This window comes from Antrostomus carolinensis, unplaced genomic scaffold (genome assembly GCF_000700745.2).
Source record: "Antrostomus carolinensis isolate BGI_N321 unplaced genomic scaffold, ASM70074v2 scaffold45500, whole genome shotgun sequence".
Lineage (NCBI taxonomy): Eukaryota > Metazoa > Chordata > Aves > Caprimulgiformes > Caprimulgidae > Antrostomus > Antrostomus carolinensis.
In genome coordinates this window covers 5990-23006 of record NW_010291469.1, presented here as the reverse complement: position 1 = coordinate 23006, position 17017 = coordinate 5990, and the positions used below count along the sequence as shown (strand labels likewise).

Here is a 17017-nt window from a genome sequence, read left to right as displayed (position 1 = left end):
ATATATTAATTCCTGCAGAGTTCCAGAAATATTTTACTGCCAGCAATACAAGGGTTTTTTCCTCTCTCTCTTATTTAACATCACACAGTCAAAAAATGTGATGCTTTGTCAACTGTACAACTGCAATAAAAAGTTATTATGAGTTTCAAATTTTTTTTTGCTCTAACGTCTTCAGCTTTTCATCCTCCAGCGTGCTGAGCAATGTCACTGCAGCCACTTCTCAGTTTAACTCTGTGTACATGAATAGGTCCATTGAAATAAAAGTTCCCAAGTGCTTAGAAAGAGGCACTTGTTTAAACGCTGGCTGGGTCAGAACCATAGTGCTCTGCATACTGAAGGCATAGCACATGTCAGCTATTTAGTTTTTCCTGCCCTAAGTCTTACTCTCATTACTTCACACATGTTATTGAATTAAAAAGCAAGTTTGTTTGTATTTGATGTTTCCTAAGAAAATAATTTTTAAAAGATTTTGTCAATCATTCTCTAAAGGAAGATTTGCAAAAGCACTCAGCACCAGCTTATAAATTCTACTAACACCCTGGAGTTTCAGGGCAGCACAGTTCAGCTACCAAAACTCAGGAATGTTAAAACAGCTGTAGAAGACCATCAGCATATGACTTACATGGAAGCATAACTGCTCAAGGTCAGAATATCTCCACTACTGGTAACTGAGTATACCAAAGACAGCCTTTGAAAAACAAGAGTGGTCTCCACTGTTCCAGATAGGCTTAAAATATTTCACGTGATAATGCATACAATTCCAACGGAGTCCACTTTTCATTCAGACTAACCACAAGTCCTTCAAGATCTCTCTGGTTATAGCCATAGCAAACTTCAAGATCAAAGAACTGAATATCAGCAATTTTTGCCACAAAACTCACTGTCTCTCCAGCTGTTTACTTCAGTAATCCGGTCTTGGGTACTACACACTTCTGTAACGTACATCAGAAATTTCCCCTCAGACATTAAATGATCAAGTACCAGTTTGCTAGTTTTAAACATTCATAATCATAAAATAATGAACCTACTCCTGAAGTTGTAGTTTTGATCTTGATAGTAGTAAAAGCTTGAGAAACATGTTTTGAGGGAAAAAATAAATAAGGACATGGAAATGAAATAAAAAATAGTATATAATACAACATTGGTTTATCAAAGATACACGATGCCAGACTAATTTTATAGTTTATTTAATAAGATAACCAATTTTCTAGACAAAAGAAATATGAGAGATGTGATCAATTCATGAGAGGGCAGGAATATCACACAGATGGGACCAAAGGACCTTGAAGAATATTCACTCTTGTATTCAATGACAAATTGTAAGGTGACATTGCAGGGACATAATTTTTTTAAAGCCTAATGTGCACCGGGAGTACCTCAGCTGGAAAATACAGTAATAAAGGAGAATCAGAATAGCAGACCTATGACTAGACAGCCACATGATACAGGTATAAAATGTGCTACTGATTCTAGGACCTATCATGTAGGTTATTCCCAGTAGAGAACAAGAAAGCACTATTGATATTGTACAAGGCCTTGCTTTTATCTCAGCAACAATATTATGTGCAGTTTGGGCACTGATGTTCAAACAAAACTGATTTAAAGTGGAACAATTATAGAAAATGGCCAACAGGATAACTAGAGGCTGGTACGTGTGTAAGAACACATGTATCAAAAGCCTACCCTAAAAGCAAAGATTAGAGAAGGCTGGCTTTTCTAGTTTAGCTAAATGAAGGCTGACAGTAAGATTGCTGTCTCTTTATACACTAGAAAAGTAAACACTGGGGATGGAATAAGAAGTAAAGGTCAATACTGGCACAAATTGGCACAAGGACAAACTCACATAAGCTTGTCATGAATACACCTAGACTGGAAATTAGAAGTTTTATAACCATTACAGAAACCAGGCACCAGGGCAGCTTTCTAACTGGAACAGCAAAGACAAAAAAACTTAACTTTTTAAGCCAGAGTTTGACAAGTTTCTGAAGAGGATTATATATGTTTTCCTATGAGAAAGCGGCACTAGAGCTGACAACTGAAGAGGTCCCTTCCAGTCCTATGCTCATATTTCCTTCAAAGTAGTCTTGATGTCTTTGCCATGGTGATATTTGCAAAACAAAGCTACAGAAAATCAACTCAGTGGTTTTTAAGCATTACAAATATTTGAAACCTTCAAGCTTTGAAAAGCATGCACTCCATTAGCTGGGGAATGAATCTCTCTAGTGTGAACTGATATGCTTATGGAAATGTTCTGGTTTCATACATCTTTAAAATGCAGTTCTCAAGAAATCATTGAGCAAATTTGTTTAAACAGTGATTGATTAACCAATTTAAATACGCAACACCTAATGAGGATTAGATATCAAAGTCAAGTCCCAGACTTCAGGTCTTTTGCCATCAGAAAAAAGCTTTATTAGCTTTCAAATATTATACTCTTCCTATCCACCCCCTTAAATTCAAACACAGAAGGGATTTTGTTCAAACTTTCAAAAAAAACCCAACCCACAATTGGATAAAGACCAGACGTAGTCCGAAAGCTTAATGTTTCAGCAAGCAAGGAGCACATGGAAAGAAGGCATTAATGGAAACTGTTCTGTAACTCTAAGTACAGAGGATGATATCTAGTGACTGCTATAATACTGAATCTGCACTGCCATTAAACTTAATCTTCGATATTTTTATTGCAACCTGACCCACTATGACATCTCTAAAGAAAATTACATTGTACACTACTATTTCAAGAAGTCAAACTTAGCTAGTCATCTGGGCCATAAAATAGCAGATTACTCCATCAGGCTGGCTAAAGCAACTAGGAATAAAACTAAATTTACCAACCACATTATTTTTATTAGGAAATGTTTCAAAGCAGACATAATCCCAAAAGACCTTAGCCTCATTCCATCCAAAAATACACAACAGAGAGCAGCAAAAACATGAACTGCAGTATAAGGTACAATTTGTAAATGTGAGAAAGAAAATACAAGACATGCTGTAATATATCATCCTATCAAAGCAAACTAAATTAACTGAACATAGAAACAGAAAGGAGTAAAAACAATTCAGTATTAACAATTTAAACCTTTGTTATAAGATCTGACGTGTTAATAGGAATTGCTCCATTGAATCCCTGCACATCAAGATTTAGTCTGTATTCCTTTTGCTTTCTTTGAAATTGCAGGCTAATATAGGTGTACTAAATCACAGCTAGAGAGTAAAACCTCCAGAGCAGGCAAAAGGAAAAAAACAGCATCTTTAACAACAATATTCCTGAAGAACTCTGGTACGTTAGCACTGCATGCATTTTATTTTGGATCATAGCCACAGAACCGCTAAATCACTGCTGCTTCTGTAATCATTCTAAATGTGGGGAACTGCTCATAATAGAAACAGGAAAAAAAACCCCAAACAAACGAGGAATTTACTTGGCAATCTTATCACTTCTCAGTAATTTCTTGTACCATCATATTTTCTAACAGGTATTAATGCATACATAGTATATAGGTCTTTGCAGATCTGGGATGAAGGAAAACTAAGCTATTTGATAGCTGGAAAGACAAGTTTTAAATTTTACATCTAACCTACTTTGGCAGTATTTATGATGTGTGTTTTATCATCTAACCAGGCATTCATGTCTTTCAGTTTTAACCTTTTTTTTTTTTTTTTTCTAGGCAATATGATCATCTCAGGCAGTTTGGTTTAAAGGCTTTAATCAATGTAAAAATGTATTTAGATTAGTCAGGCATTTGTTACTTTTTTTTTTAAAATAAGACTTAAATACCGTCTGTATTTTACAAAGGTGGTTCTATTATGCTAGCTGCATCAAATGCAGAATATTAATCAGACTGTGAAGCTCCGTTAATTATGTGCCACATTTAAGGAACTTAAATTTTGTTAAGTGGCATGGCCACAGATATTGTATGCATAATCTAACAGAGTTTTGAGTCATTTCCCTTTTCTTGTCTGATTTTATTCTACACAGGAAATGACAGGGTCATTTGGAAATAACTGCAGCAAAAGATCAAAAAGGAAACCCAATTGAGAACACTGTATAATTGCCTGTGCTGGAGAAAAAATAGTCCAATGAGTTTACAATCCATTTCTATAAGATTTCCCTGGAAAACACATACTGCAGTTTCTCTAAAAGGATATCCATTACAATACTAAGAACTGCTCTTGTTTGTTGTAGCTGCATCTCTTTTAAAGAATCAATGTCTTCTCATTAGGCGACTGGACTTTTATTCAGTAGGTAATACTTTCAGCACACATGGAGCACAAATTTACTCACTGAGCTAAAGCAAGTCATTTCAGTCGAAGCAAATAATTTCAGTTGAAACAAGTCATTTCACTGACTTGTCTCAAAGTTTTCATTTGCAAAAGGAGATAAGACTGTAATTAAGCTCTTAGAACACCATGGTTCTTGTTATCTGGGCAAATCTGTCCGCTACAGTTTACAGTCCCTCATTCCAAAAGAATAGACTTTTATCGCTACAGCTAAAAGAAAACAGCACATTTTAAAGACATTAGCAGCACTCAGCTTAGAGGAAGGATCACATCCAGCTGTGGTGTGCCATGTGCCTGCACAAGCTTTTTTTCTTTTTGGTAAGACACTGATTTACATAGCAAGACAGCAGTCAGCCTTTTAGCACAGATCTATCACCTACTTCCCACATGCAGATTTCCCAGTCAATCTCCTGCCCTATTCTGTTCCCTGAACAAATGCACCGCAGAGCGTGCGACTCCAGACATGCTACTGCCATAGCCATACGCACCAAACCACATCATGGTTGTCAGGCTTTGAGCTCTTTGTCTAAGGGACTGCATAGAAAGTAATGATCTTCTTTATGGATAAGCATTTCTAAATATAACGAAGTGGTAGCAAAAGAACTTGAAGTCTATGCTGGGTTCACCTCTCATTGCAGTTTAACACATAAAGCAAGTGCAAATAGTGCCATAAATTTGTATGTGCAGCTTTGATGCTTTAAACTTACTTGTTGAAGAACAATGTATCACCCTATCAAAATAAACTGTAGAATATAAGTATTGATCTTCTTGGGCACTGTAGTGTGGTTGGACAAATTAAAGACTCTTTGTCGTGGGACTCAGAATACAAAACATGGATTAAACTGAACTAGTGCATAAGTAAGGAACAGCTGTAAAAGAGTTATGGCTAAAAATTGTTATGAAGGTTTTTGTGACAGTTGTAATTGTAGATCGCACTTGTTCCTTTGATGGATCATCATCAATGCAATTCACAGAAACACAATCCTGCCATTCCCTAGTTCAGGTGGTACCTTCAGCAGAGGTGCTACACCCCAGCAGACAGACTGTGCAGAGCAACCACTCTTCTCTGGCTGGGACAGTGTACGCTGACCCTAGCCATCCAGAAATAGGTTTTAAGAAAACACAAAGGCATTTCTTTTAAGCTAGTCTACAACTGACAAGATACATTACCCAAATTTACACAAGAAATTACTTAATCCAAGCCTCATTAAAAATAATTTTACCAATTAGAAGATGGTAACCAGCCATGGATCTGATTAGCTACTATAAAAAACCTACTCTAACACAGTAACACTGAAGTCCTGCTCTACTTATGTAATGACAGTTTTGTCATTGATTTAATTACAGTTGGAATTTTAACCCACCTTACAAATTATAAGAATAATTGCCAAATATTTGCATCCATGTTGAGAAAACTCTTTGGTTTTTATAGTATGGCTATTTAAAAGCAACATGGGAAGAAATTTTACCACATCATTTACAGAGTCAAGCCGCCAGCTTCAAGTGTAAAGAAAATTTTCCAGTGCATTAACTTTAACTTCAGTGTGTACTGATAAGCTAAAATGTAAGGACCATCAAATAAATTCCACTACTGTGCCTCTCAGAGCAACCAGTTGTCTCCTAATTTAAATTATAAATGTAAATCCTTTTCAATGTATCATAACATACATCCTCAAAATGCAGAGTCAGACTAAAGGAAGGTTTATTTGATGAATTGAATCTGTCCATTTGATTAAAGGTCACATCCTGCACCACTGCATTTTCCTATGTTTTTTCTCACATATAAATTAGAATACATGACAAAGTCTACAGTCAAGCCAATGCACTATTATTAACTGAATGCTTTCAAAACATTGAATTTCTAGAAAGCTTGTTTCTTTACAGTCAATGTAATTAACTGTTGGTGGCTACAGTGGAAATAAAACTCTGTACATATACATGCATACATACATATTAGGACTGTGGTCAGACTGCGCTTGATACACAAGTTTTTCTGATTTTGATTGCTGATTTTGAAATAGAGTCAGACTCATGCATTGCTAATTCAAATTACATGCATCAAATTATAAATACATACACATAAGTATCCCTGATTTAACACAACTAACATCTTAACCAAGCAATGTATTTACACTTTTTTGAAACCCAAAATTAATTCTGAATATGATGATCAAAACCCTAACTTGTATTCTTTAATCAGCCATTTTACATTAGTAATGGAGTAATGTTGACATGCAGTTGCTTTGAGCAATACGAAACATATGCCACAGTGCATTCATTAAATAACTCTGCATAATGAGTTCCATCTATATAAATGACTTACCTTATTACTTATCACAAGTTCTTCTCTAGGACTGTGGAAGAGGTATTCATATAGTTTATAGTGTTTAAATAAGCTGCAAACAAGAGGAAATAGTACTCTTACAACTGTAAATCTTTGGAAAGTTAACAATATTAAAAATTCTGTTAAACTAAGAGTTACTCACCAGCATGGTAACACTCCAAATTTTCCAAAGAAATGGTTGTTTAACTTCAGGTACAATATGCATAATTTTTAGTTTACAGGATTTACTATCAGATGGACATAGAAAATACAGTATGATACTTCAAAATACATTCACTTTGTCCTCATGAAATTGAACTCTGAGAAGACAAAGTTCTACTCTGAAAAAAATAATTCCTGAAACACTTATCACCAGGATACTTATGCCTTTAATATCAGCAATAGTGGACAAGAAGGAAACAAAGCCAAATCAGCTTTCAGATTCTGGGATGGGCTGCCAGTCTAGGGAGCAAGTTTGATCCTAGGACACCAAAACAATAAAGAATGGAAGCATTTATTCTCTTAAGGTCATGTTTCAAAATCAGTGTATTATTTCCTTAAAGAAAACTGAAAAACTAGATTGACACACTGGAGTTTTGTATATTACAACAGGAGTAACTTAAAAGTGATTTTTCTCAATGGCCCAAAAACATTTATCTTCCTGAAAACACGTATGGCTTTCCTCTTCACATATTTTAAGTAATTTTCCTTGTTCCCTTCCTAATGATCAATGATATGGCATTTGGTTAATCAAAGGTTTGGTTTGTCACAGTCCATCTGTTACAATTACTTTTTCTCTTAAAGTCATGATAAAGAACTTCTGGCTTCTGTCATGTCATTTTGACATATGATTAAAAACACAGCTCTGATGTTTTTGTAGCAAGTCTAGGCTGAAGAACTATTCCAAGAGATTATCACACTCCTGCCTTATGTGCCCATGAAAGGTATGGCCATATTTGCAGAGAACATCTGTAACTGGTTCCTGTGCTTTCTGGCTAAGGACAGGACAGTGGTTCTTTTTTTAAGAGAGCCACCAACTGGGATAGCGATGTCTCTCTGCTTGGCACTTGCAAGACCACATCTGGAATACCGAGGCATGCTTTGAGGAGGGCTTTGGACTAGTGGGCCTCCAGAAGTCCCTTCCAACCTCAATTTTTCTATGAGTCTATGAAAGTAGCTATTACACTCAATATATGCAATTATCTAGCTAATGCTAAAGACACTGCTACTAGATGCAGGATATCACGCAAATATGAAAAGACGTTTACAAAACCAGTGCCTGGCCACACAACCCAGCACAGGCTGCTCTTTGAGACGTGGCAGTGCCCAGGGCTCTCAGAGCCAGCCTGTGCCACCTTGGCTGGCTGCCCCATGGTGCTGAGGCTTTTCTCCCACCCTGCAGCCTTGCATCCCAGCACGGCTGGCAGAAGGACTCAACCAGCCAGCTGTACCTGAAGCAAGAGGCTGCTGCAGTGAGACCTAAGTGTCTGAAATACAACCCGGGCGCTGGGAGGTAATGGGGAAGCCAGCCAGTCAATGCTCAGAAGACGCTATTCTAGCTGACTGTCCTTCCCTGAATCACCACTGGTACTTACAAGCTGCTGCAGGCCACTGCCACAGTACCAGAGGTTCCGTGAAATACTGCAGACCAGGGACATTTGCTCTAATTTAAGCAGTACTAAAGTGCTGGCTATCATGCAGCACCAGTTCTTCCAGCCCATGAAAGCAGCTCGGAATTAGGAGACTAAAATGTTGGTATGGTCTGTCTTTCTTACACAACAGCAGTACATCTTCCAGCAGTTAGTCAAATGCATCTGTGAAACTTTCAAATACATTTTTACCCAAATGGGCACAGACATTTTTGTACATATGTGCAGATACATTTCCTAATTTGGTGAGAAGTATTATGGCAGCCTCATTGAACATTTGGCTCTTTAAGAGCCACATAAAAGTTTTATTCTACATTTACATTTAATTCTGTCATTCAACTACTGTTAGTCAAAAACAAAATCTGTTTACCAGCTCGCAGAAGAAATTTGGCTACCATAAACAACAAGTTCCTTTCCCCCAAACTCAAAGTACATAGGCAATTAAGTTGTTACAATATTTGCCATTTCATTTGCCATACATTTTTAGTGCAGTACTTCACCAAATAATTCCTGCCATGTTTCAGTGGAGATATAGGAATTACATTTAAGCAGACTTCAGGACTTAACTTGGAAATGACTCACACCAATTTATGAAAATATATGTGTCCCCTCACATACACAACTATTATTTGGTAAAATTCTAACAGGCATTATTTGAAAAAGACAAAAATATTTTACGAACAGCACAAGATACACAAGAAGACAGACACGTATCTTTCAAACTGCACTGGCAGAACTTAACATTTCAATTTCTTTTAAATTTTATTTATTCCAGTGCCTTGGAAAGGAGCCAGATTTACAGCTGAAAATCAGCTCTTCCTCTCTAAATATGTTATTATATTTTTTATGGGCTATGTTACAGGTACAGATAATTTATAATATTCCCCAAAATAGAAGTCATTACTTTGGGCATTTCAGAATTCCATTTATTTATTTATTTTAAACAGAACTGTGTTCAACCTGGCACCCTTAATCCTATATCAAGGAAAGAATTCCTCCATTTAATGTTCTTTAAATCAAACCACATAAATTATGCATCAGTATTTATTTTGAAACAACAGTGTAGTTTTTTCTTCTATCATTTATTACATAAAATTTTTTTTTCTTTGTATCTCTTGTGAGCGACTAAAAAACTCTGGACCAACATTTTTAGTAATTAATTACTCTTGCAAGTTTGTTAAGAATAGACCCTCTTATGATGTCATATGAGAATCTGAAGGTGATTGACAATGACATACTTCCCTAGCTCCACTGCTTCCTGAAAGAAAATGTCAAGAGCTATGCTGATGTGCGTTTGCCCAAGGAGACAAGATAAAAAGATGATAACTGTCACCTTCCACCACACCTGAAGGTGTCATTATAGTTGCTGCACAGTTTGTGCCAAAGTAGTTAAGCATTTGTCCCCATTTCCATTATAAATCCCAAGGGTTTACAGCTCATCTGTAAAAATGTGATCTGAACTAAAACATGTCATGCTATCTTGAGTAGAAAAAAAAGCTATAGGCCTATCATTTAAAATTAAACAAAGAAAGTGAAGAACAAGAAAAAAATGTTGAAGCAATACATTAATTTGAATTGTAATAAAATTCAGCCAACCTATTTCTGAGTTCATAAAGTTCAAAACATATCCACATAAGAAGTGTGCTGATTCATTTCTTATTTAGAAAAAATGTTCAAATGTCTGAAATAATGGGTTGTATAAACTGGACACATATGACACATTTCAGTGTATGTGTATACATCCATGACCTTGCACCAGCACATACTTGTGATAAATTGAGCCACATATTTGGTTGCCAAAATACCATTCTGTTGCAAAAGTCTTGTGGCCTGATTGTATTCCTGCCCAGATGATACTTCAGCGGTAGTAGGATGGAGCACCTAATCTCTTGGATGAAATTCTTGCCATTGTGAAGGAATTGCTTCATGGACAAGATATCTTTCAATGGATAATTTACACGAGAGCTATAGACATGCTATTTGGAAAGAACATTTGTTCTAAATAAATATACAAAAGGCACGGACAGGAAGGGAGAAGTAAAAGAAGTCGAGTGAGACACCTTAAATGCCAAGTTTCCTTTTAGTTTAGGGCTAGTAACTGGCAGGACATTGGTTTGCCTTGACTACAGAAATTTGAGATTTAAAGCAACGTTCTCATTTCATATGGGAAGAACCTGAAGTTTTTTGTATTTTCCATGAAAAAGAAACAAAAGGAAAAAAATCAGAGAGCAGGAGAAAGTGACAAACTTTATAGTCCAATTGTCAGATAAATCATCTGTGATGGGTTTAAATTCCCAGTCTGAATCTGAGTACCCTAAACTGGAAAGCTATTAGTCGTCCTATTATTTTTGCCTGTCTTCAAGAGGAAATACTTTTCTGCATCCAGGAAAACACTCCAAAAAAACGCTCTTTGACCTGTTAAACTTTTCCCAGACAAAAGAACAGTCAGAAAATTCTATGTATGGATCAGTCATGACCCTACTCACTTTTTATGCCCATCTGCCAAAAAATCTCTCCCTCTAACGACCATTCAGGTCAGAAAATGGGCTGCAGGGCTACAGATGTAGTACAATGTACATTAATACCTTTTCCGTTTTCCATCTCCTTGCCTCTGACACTCGTGGGTGATACAAGGCTTGAGAATCATTCCATCCATTGTGTACTGGAAAGAACAGTATATGAGCATAGCCACTGACCTAGCTATGGCATTTCAGTGGAGAAAGGTCTGTATGCGTTACCATATAGTTAAGACTTTAGATGGAGAGGTGTGACTGGTTGCTATCAGACCTTTAATTATTTTCTCAGATAAATAACTGAATTACTGCTGTTTGCATCTCTACCCATGTTTCTGTTTAAAAGCTGAGACCTATTATGAAACCTTTTCATGTAGATACTGAACTTCTGCTAACTTTGAAATGCAACGTTGTTATTATTCATACATGACCGTAGCTTTAATTCTGTAAAGTACATAACTTTAAACCACTTAAAGAAGTCTGCTACAGCTGTCAAGGCCAGACAAATACTTAAAGTTAAAGACAAGACCTAGATTTTGTTCAACTGTAATCTAAAAACAGAATGTTTTAAACAGCAAACCAAGAATATTCTCTATACACCACTCTCATCTTTCCCTTTTATCACTCAAAACAAAACCCAAAAGGAAGCTTTTCAGCATAATCTTACATTTCGATAAACTGCCAGTCTAAATTTATTTCCTGGGCTTTGGCAACTGAGGCCAGATCTTTATGGCTACATGAGCGTTCTCTCTTCTTTTTAATGTTCTAAAGTTTGGTGTGCAGTATGTTGTCAGAGTATGAACGTATCCAATTAAATAATCTTAACTTATTTTATCAGCCAATTTCCCACCAGATTTATCCTGTAGAAATAAATACCTGATATTGAAATAATCAATGACTGCTTTGGCTTGCTCAATGCTGAAGAAATTCAAGTCACCACTTCTTTCGGAATAAGTTTCTCCTATTCCAGCCATTGCTCTTCCAAGTTCTTTTAAATTATCTCCTAAGGTCATATGTTTGTCTGCAAAGTAATACCAAAGAACAAAAACTAAGTATAAACAGGACAGGGTGGGGTGGGGTTTTTTGGCCTATTTTAATTATATGACTTCTTGAAGTTTGAGAATTTACATAATGAGCCACGTAGAAACTCAAAAAGCAACAAGCAGCCAAACATTTTTGTCTGTTGCCATTATTCTTATCAATAAAATGTGCATTAAAATTCCATTACAAAATCCCTGATCAACCTTCATAATGTAAGAATCACAATAATGGGTGTTTAAGATGCTATAGCTTGGCCTCTAACTTATGCAGAGATAACCACAGGCAGAATAGTATGTAAATTTGAGATGCACAGTATGTTTATCTTTAAAAAAAGATTACTGCTGTTTATGTATTGTAAAAGATTGTTCTTCTGATCACGCCCCTTGTAACAAACCATTAATAAAGAAACAGATATTAAAAAAGGGTAAACAATTACAGTCGTAACTGATTAAACATGAATATGCACAAAACTACTTCCCCCCCTCCCCCAGCCTCTGTCTGCGAGCCCATTGAACTGTTTTAGTTGAAATTTTATATGTAAAAATTAATCAGAGGCAGGCACGGCTATGGAAAATTTCAGCTTAAAGAGTTAAAGGTTGGCAAAGCTATACACAACTAAGATCACATTCCTGAAAAATGTCAGTCAGTTTTAATAATAGCAGTTGTGCTACCAGCCTGTCTAGTACACACGCATTACATACAGGCTCATAAAACTAATTTCTGACATGTTTCCATTCTTCTCCATTGTTATATTAATATAGTTAGCATATGTTAAGATACATTCTCATTGGAGACAGGAAGGACAACTGGAATTCCAATGATCATAAAGCACGTACATGTTCTGTCAAAATTCCAAGTCAGAAAGGCCCTTGAATTAAATTACAATGAAAGAATATAATAACTATATGAGCTTGATTTTAAATATTCATCTTCTCTTTGAATGGAACCACTGAGTCCTTTTGCTCTTCCTCTGGGATGGACTTTTCTCATAATAATCACTTTCAAAATGAATGTTAAGTAAGCATTGTGATGTCTGAAAAACAGGTTTTAGAGGATGCTGCTACCACTTTTTCAGGTTATTTTGTTCCCGCCAGACCCAAGCTACATGCTTTGTTGCAAATTTCCTTTTAGCCACAGGAGCTATAGTCCTTTCATTGTCATTTTTAATCTTCGGCAGTGATGCCAGTTTACTTCCTCACCAGTCTTTAGTTAACCAATATATTTTGTGCCAGAAATGCAGCATTTGCCATATAGAAAGCTGCCTGAGAGTTGACCTCCAAGGATAAAATAAATGTAATTCACCTGCTGTAATGCTACAGGATGTACTGAATATCTCAAACAGAGGAGAAATGTGCCCAAGGCTACAGTGAGTCAGTCACTGAGACAGCTGGAATTGGAATTTAGGAGCTCCTTCCTCTCACTCTACTGCAATTATTAACTGTTCTACCATAGCAAAGATGAGGTCTTTTTAAGATCTGGCTGTTCTGTACCACATATTGTACAAACAAAGAATGAGGGATATTCTGCTAAAAGGACTACAGTCCTGTCTAACAAAAGTTTAATGCCTGTCAATAAGAATTATTTTCAGGTACAAGGTATAACGTGTCAACTTTCAAGAATAAATACTCTTACAATTATTTGTAATTAAATATTGCTTTATTAAAATTACTGGAAAACATTCTTGCCTTCGACTTCAGATATTTATTTTACAGTTTTTAATTATACTTACCACTGAGGTTCTCCAACACGAAATTTAATAGATCCATGAATCCTGAGAGCTGTATAAGACTGAAGTTCATTTCTTTAGCCCACCAAAATCCTGCCGTATAATAATCTAGCAAAATAGCTTCTTTCAAAGATGTCTTTAATTGTTTAAAATTCAGAAATTCTCCCAGCTTCCTAGAAGAAATTGCAGAGTAAAATAATGAAATAAAAAATAAATTACAGGTTCCAAAGTTTAACTTAGTCTGCTTGCAATTATATCTATATTTACTATTGTTATATTATACATATATGTATATGCCTTACTGGAACTTAGCTACATCAACTTCCAGATATGAACGTTTATGACCAGAGAGGACATATCAACTGAAAAAAGTAAACAAACACCTACAGGTTTCAACAGATACTATTTAAATGTCAAGATATGACTAACGAAATAACAAAAATAAGAACATTAAAAATCCCGAAGAGAAATTTAGCTGAAAATCCCAAGAAAAATCAGTGTTTGTTCAGGAAGGGGTTTGTAGGATGAAACTGAACAATTATTCTCCACTTTCTACTAATACCTTTTCACTCTGATTGAGATAGTTTTACAGTACTAAAAAGATCATGCTTCCCTTTCAATATTATTTTTCATGCAGTCTCTTAAGAAATAATACATTTGAAAATTAATGTAAATAATATAAAATTACTGAAAGTACCTAAAATATTTAGAAGTTTAAATTCCACTTTTGTAATGGTCAAGACATTTAAAAAGAGCCTCATCCTATTTTTTTGGAATGCTGTGAAAATTTTTCCACTTATTTTAACTTGAAAAACTAATGAAAAAAAATACACTCCCTTGTAGGAGATCATGCTGTTGCTGACACATTTATGTCTACTCTATCCAAACATAGAATTAGTTATGTCTTTTATAATAACTGTGTGCATTTTTCCAGATGAAGAGACGGAATCAGGGCTAGGACTTCAGTTTGCAGTTCTTTCAGTATAACTTCAGCCATGTCTCAGGTAGTTAAGTTTTACATCAAAGCAATCCTTAGCTTCTTACCTATACCTGACAATACAGGTGCTAGCTGTGATCAGAGTTTCAAGTCCCCTGTAAAAGAGCAAAGTCTTCCCCCTTGCTCCACTTCTCATTCCTTCCTAAGGTCATTAATCTCTGACCTACTGATAGGCAACCATTTGTTTTTCAGGGTTTTCACTAAGCCAGTAGAAATACACTGTCAAGTAAGATGAATAAGATGAGTTGGTTTGGGTTTTTTTTTTTTAGTTAAAGCCTCAATAGCTAACAAAGTAAAGCATATAATCTAATCAGTTGTGTTTAAAACATATATTCCTTTGTTCTGCATGACAAATTTGTACGGCTGTACACACGCAAGTCAGTTAAAAACACTTCACTGTGTACTGAAATAGACGTGGAACGTGGCCAGCTGAACTTTCCAGGGTTTGAAACAGTCCATATCCTCTCTGTCTGAAGCTTCTGCCAGCTCTGTGTTTTCAGAATCAGAGTTTCTCAGGGCTTTATACTTTCTCTGATCCTGCTAACAATGCTGATACTCATCCTTTCAATATTCTGCAAGGCATGTCACTGGCAACAGTATGTATAAGTGACTGGGAAATGATGGGGCATTTAGACTTCCTAGTTACCCTGATTGCTATTTCTTCCTTCACAGAAGGTTCTCAAGTCCTACGGAGATGGACAGCAGCATAAAACTCCATGGTAGATGGGAACTCAGGACATCAAAATTCTCATACTGAATCAGATCTATTCTGATTTTCTAACCTTAGCTGTGGCCTTCAGACTGCTTGTGTGTATAGACATGATGCACTGTGGTAAACTAACAAAATTTCAATGCTGCTGCTAAACTGCTTAGAGTGCATAAAATACCCTGCAACTACCCTCTTTTCAATCAGATGCAGTATATACTTGACAAGCCACTTATACAGTTTGTGTATATATATAAATACATATGTGTTCAGCTGAGACTAAGAAGAAATGTACCATCTTTCAATGCTTTTCTTCGTAATCTTAATGAGAAAGTTTCACAATAAATTGCATACTTAAGCATATTTTAGTCTCTGGTGAGTCGTACACTTCAGTCTCCCCTAAAATAAGAGGCATATCATAGAGGAGAAAACTCCTCTATGTAGTAGAGGAGTAAATGAAAGAATTTTTTTTAAATTATTTGATGGGAACAAATTTTCTTTCTGTTTTTTTAAAGAAAAAAAATCCAAGAAAGAACTTTTTATTTTTTACCTTGGAACAGTGACAAACAAGAGCAACAAAATACATTTCAGGAATAATATTTTAGTCTCCATTAAATGGTTTATGTATTCAGAGGCACAGGGTTGCATTTTTTATTCCCCCTCACTCCCTCCTCCAAAACTAGTCAGTGGACCAGTCCTTTGGCTTTCAGATCACTTAGAATTTGCTAGTGGACACAAGTGCTCCTAAATAATTTGGGCACTTCTGAAAAATCCCATCCTTAAAATATAAGTCTAGACTCTAAGATTGAACTCCTGGCCTCCTAAATTCAGCTGCTGTTAAGCACTAATAACAAGGGAGAGTATTGCTACAGGAAAGACAAAATGGGCTTACATCAAAAGTCTTCAGCTGCCGCCTGTTTCCCCAGTGCACCATAATGGCTACCTACTAACACCTTCTTAAGCTTTCCATCCCTTTCCGAACTTTTAAAACCTTTCTGATTTTCCAATAACTCATGTTAGAGTACAGAACCTTAAATGTTTTAGCAAAAAAGTTACCAAATGAGACTCATAAAAAAAGCTCAGTACTGGCCTGTTCTTAGTTACATCTATTTAATCTACAGAATATTTAATACTATTGTAAACTCAGAAACCATATCCATGTGAAATATCAGTGGGAAAAAAAGGAGTTGAAGAAAAACTAAAATATAGGAAATACAGTAAAACAAAGTGGATCTGAAATCAACAGTATTTCTACCTATCTTTCATGAACCATATTAAATATCAGTGATTTAACTGAACAATTAAAGATTAATGATGTAACCATCATAAGAGAAATCTAACAAATAGTCTACAATTTTTATTTCAATATTAAATTGGTTCTAGAGTCATTATCATTGCCACTTACTTTTGAACTCCTTCTACATTTTGTTGTGACAAAGTAGTAATTTGAGAAAGAGAAAGAAATGTCCAGTTAATAATCTTCTTTCCACCTATGGCATCCTGATCTTGGTCTTCTTCCTACACACACATATGCATACAGGAATATAATTTTAAAAGGTTTATTTTATTATGTCAGTAACTTATCTAAATAACATTTTTATTTTGAGGAAGTATGCAAGGGATTAATTCAACGAATGCCAAAAATGTAACAGAGCTATAATTATATGGCAGCAACACAATAACCTAACACATTTTCACTAGAGAAAAGCTAGGTGGATACATGGAAAATAGTATTTTTATCTTAAATCCATGTGGGAACATAGTGACATATTATGCGCAGC

The 17017-nt window shown here is 35.6% G+C and overlaps 1 protein-coding gene across 1 annotated transcript in view; it reads right to left on the bottom strand.

Annotated features, from left to right (window-relative positions):
• The window catches only part of CABCOCO1 (ciliary associated calcium binding coiled-coil 1), a 43287-nt gene extending 26537 nt beyond the window's left edge, over window positions 1–16750 (bottom strand). The window contains exons 1-5 of the mRNA XM_029087085.1: window positions 16642–16750; window positions 13537–13706; window positions 11643–11787; window positions 6605–6677; window positions 300–325 (exon numbers count right to left, since the gene is read on the bottom strand). Coding sequence (XP_028942918.1) covers window positions 300–325; window positions 6605–6677; window positions 11643–11787; window positions 13537–13606 — 314 coding nt within the window. The 5' untranslated portion in view covers window positions 13607–13706; window positions 16642–16750. The remainder of the gene's footprint in view (window positions 1–299; window positions 326–6604; window positions 6678–11642; window positions 11788–13536; window positions 13707–16641) is intronic.
• Window positions 16751–17017: the final 267 nt, after the last annotated feature.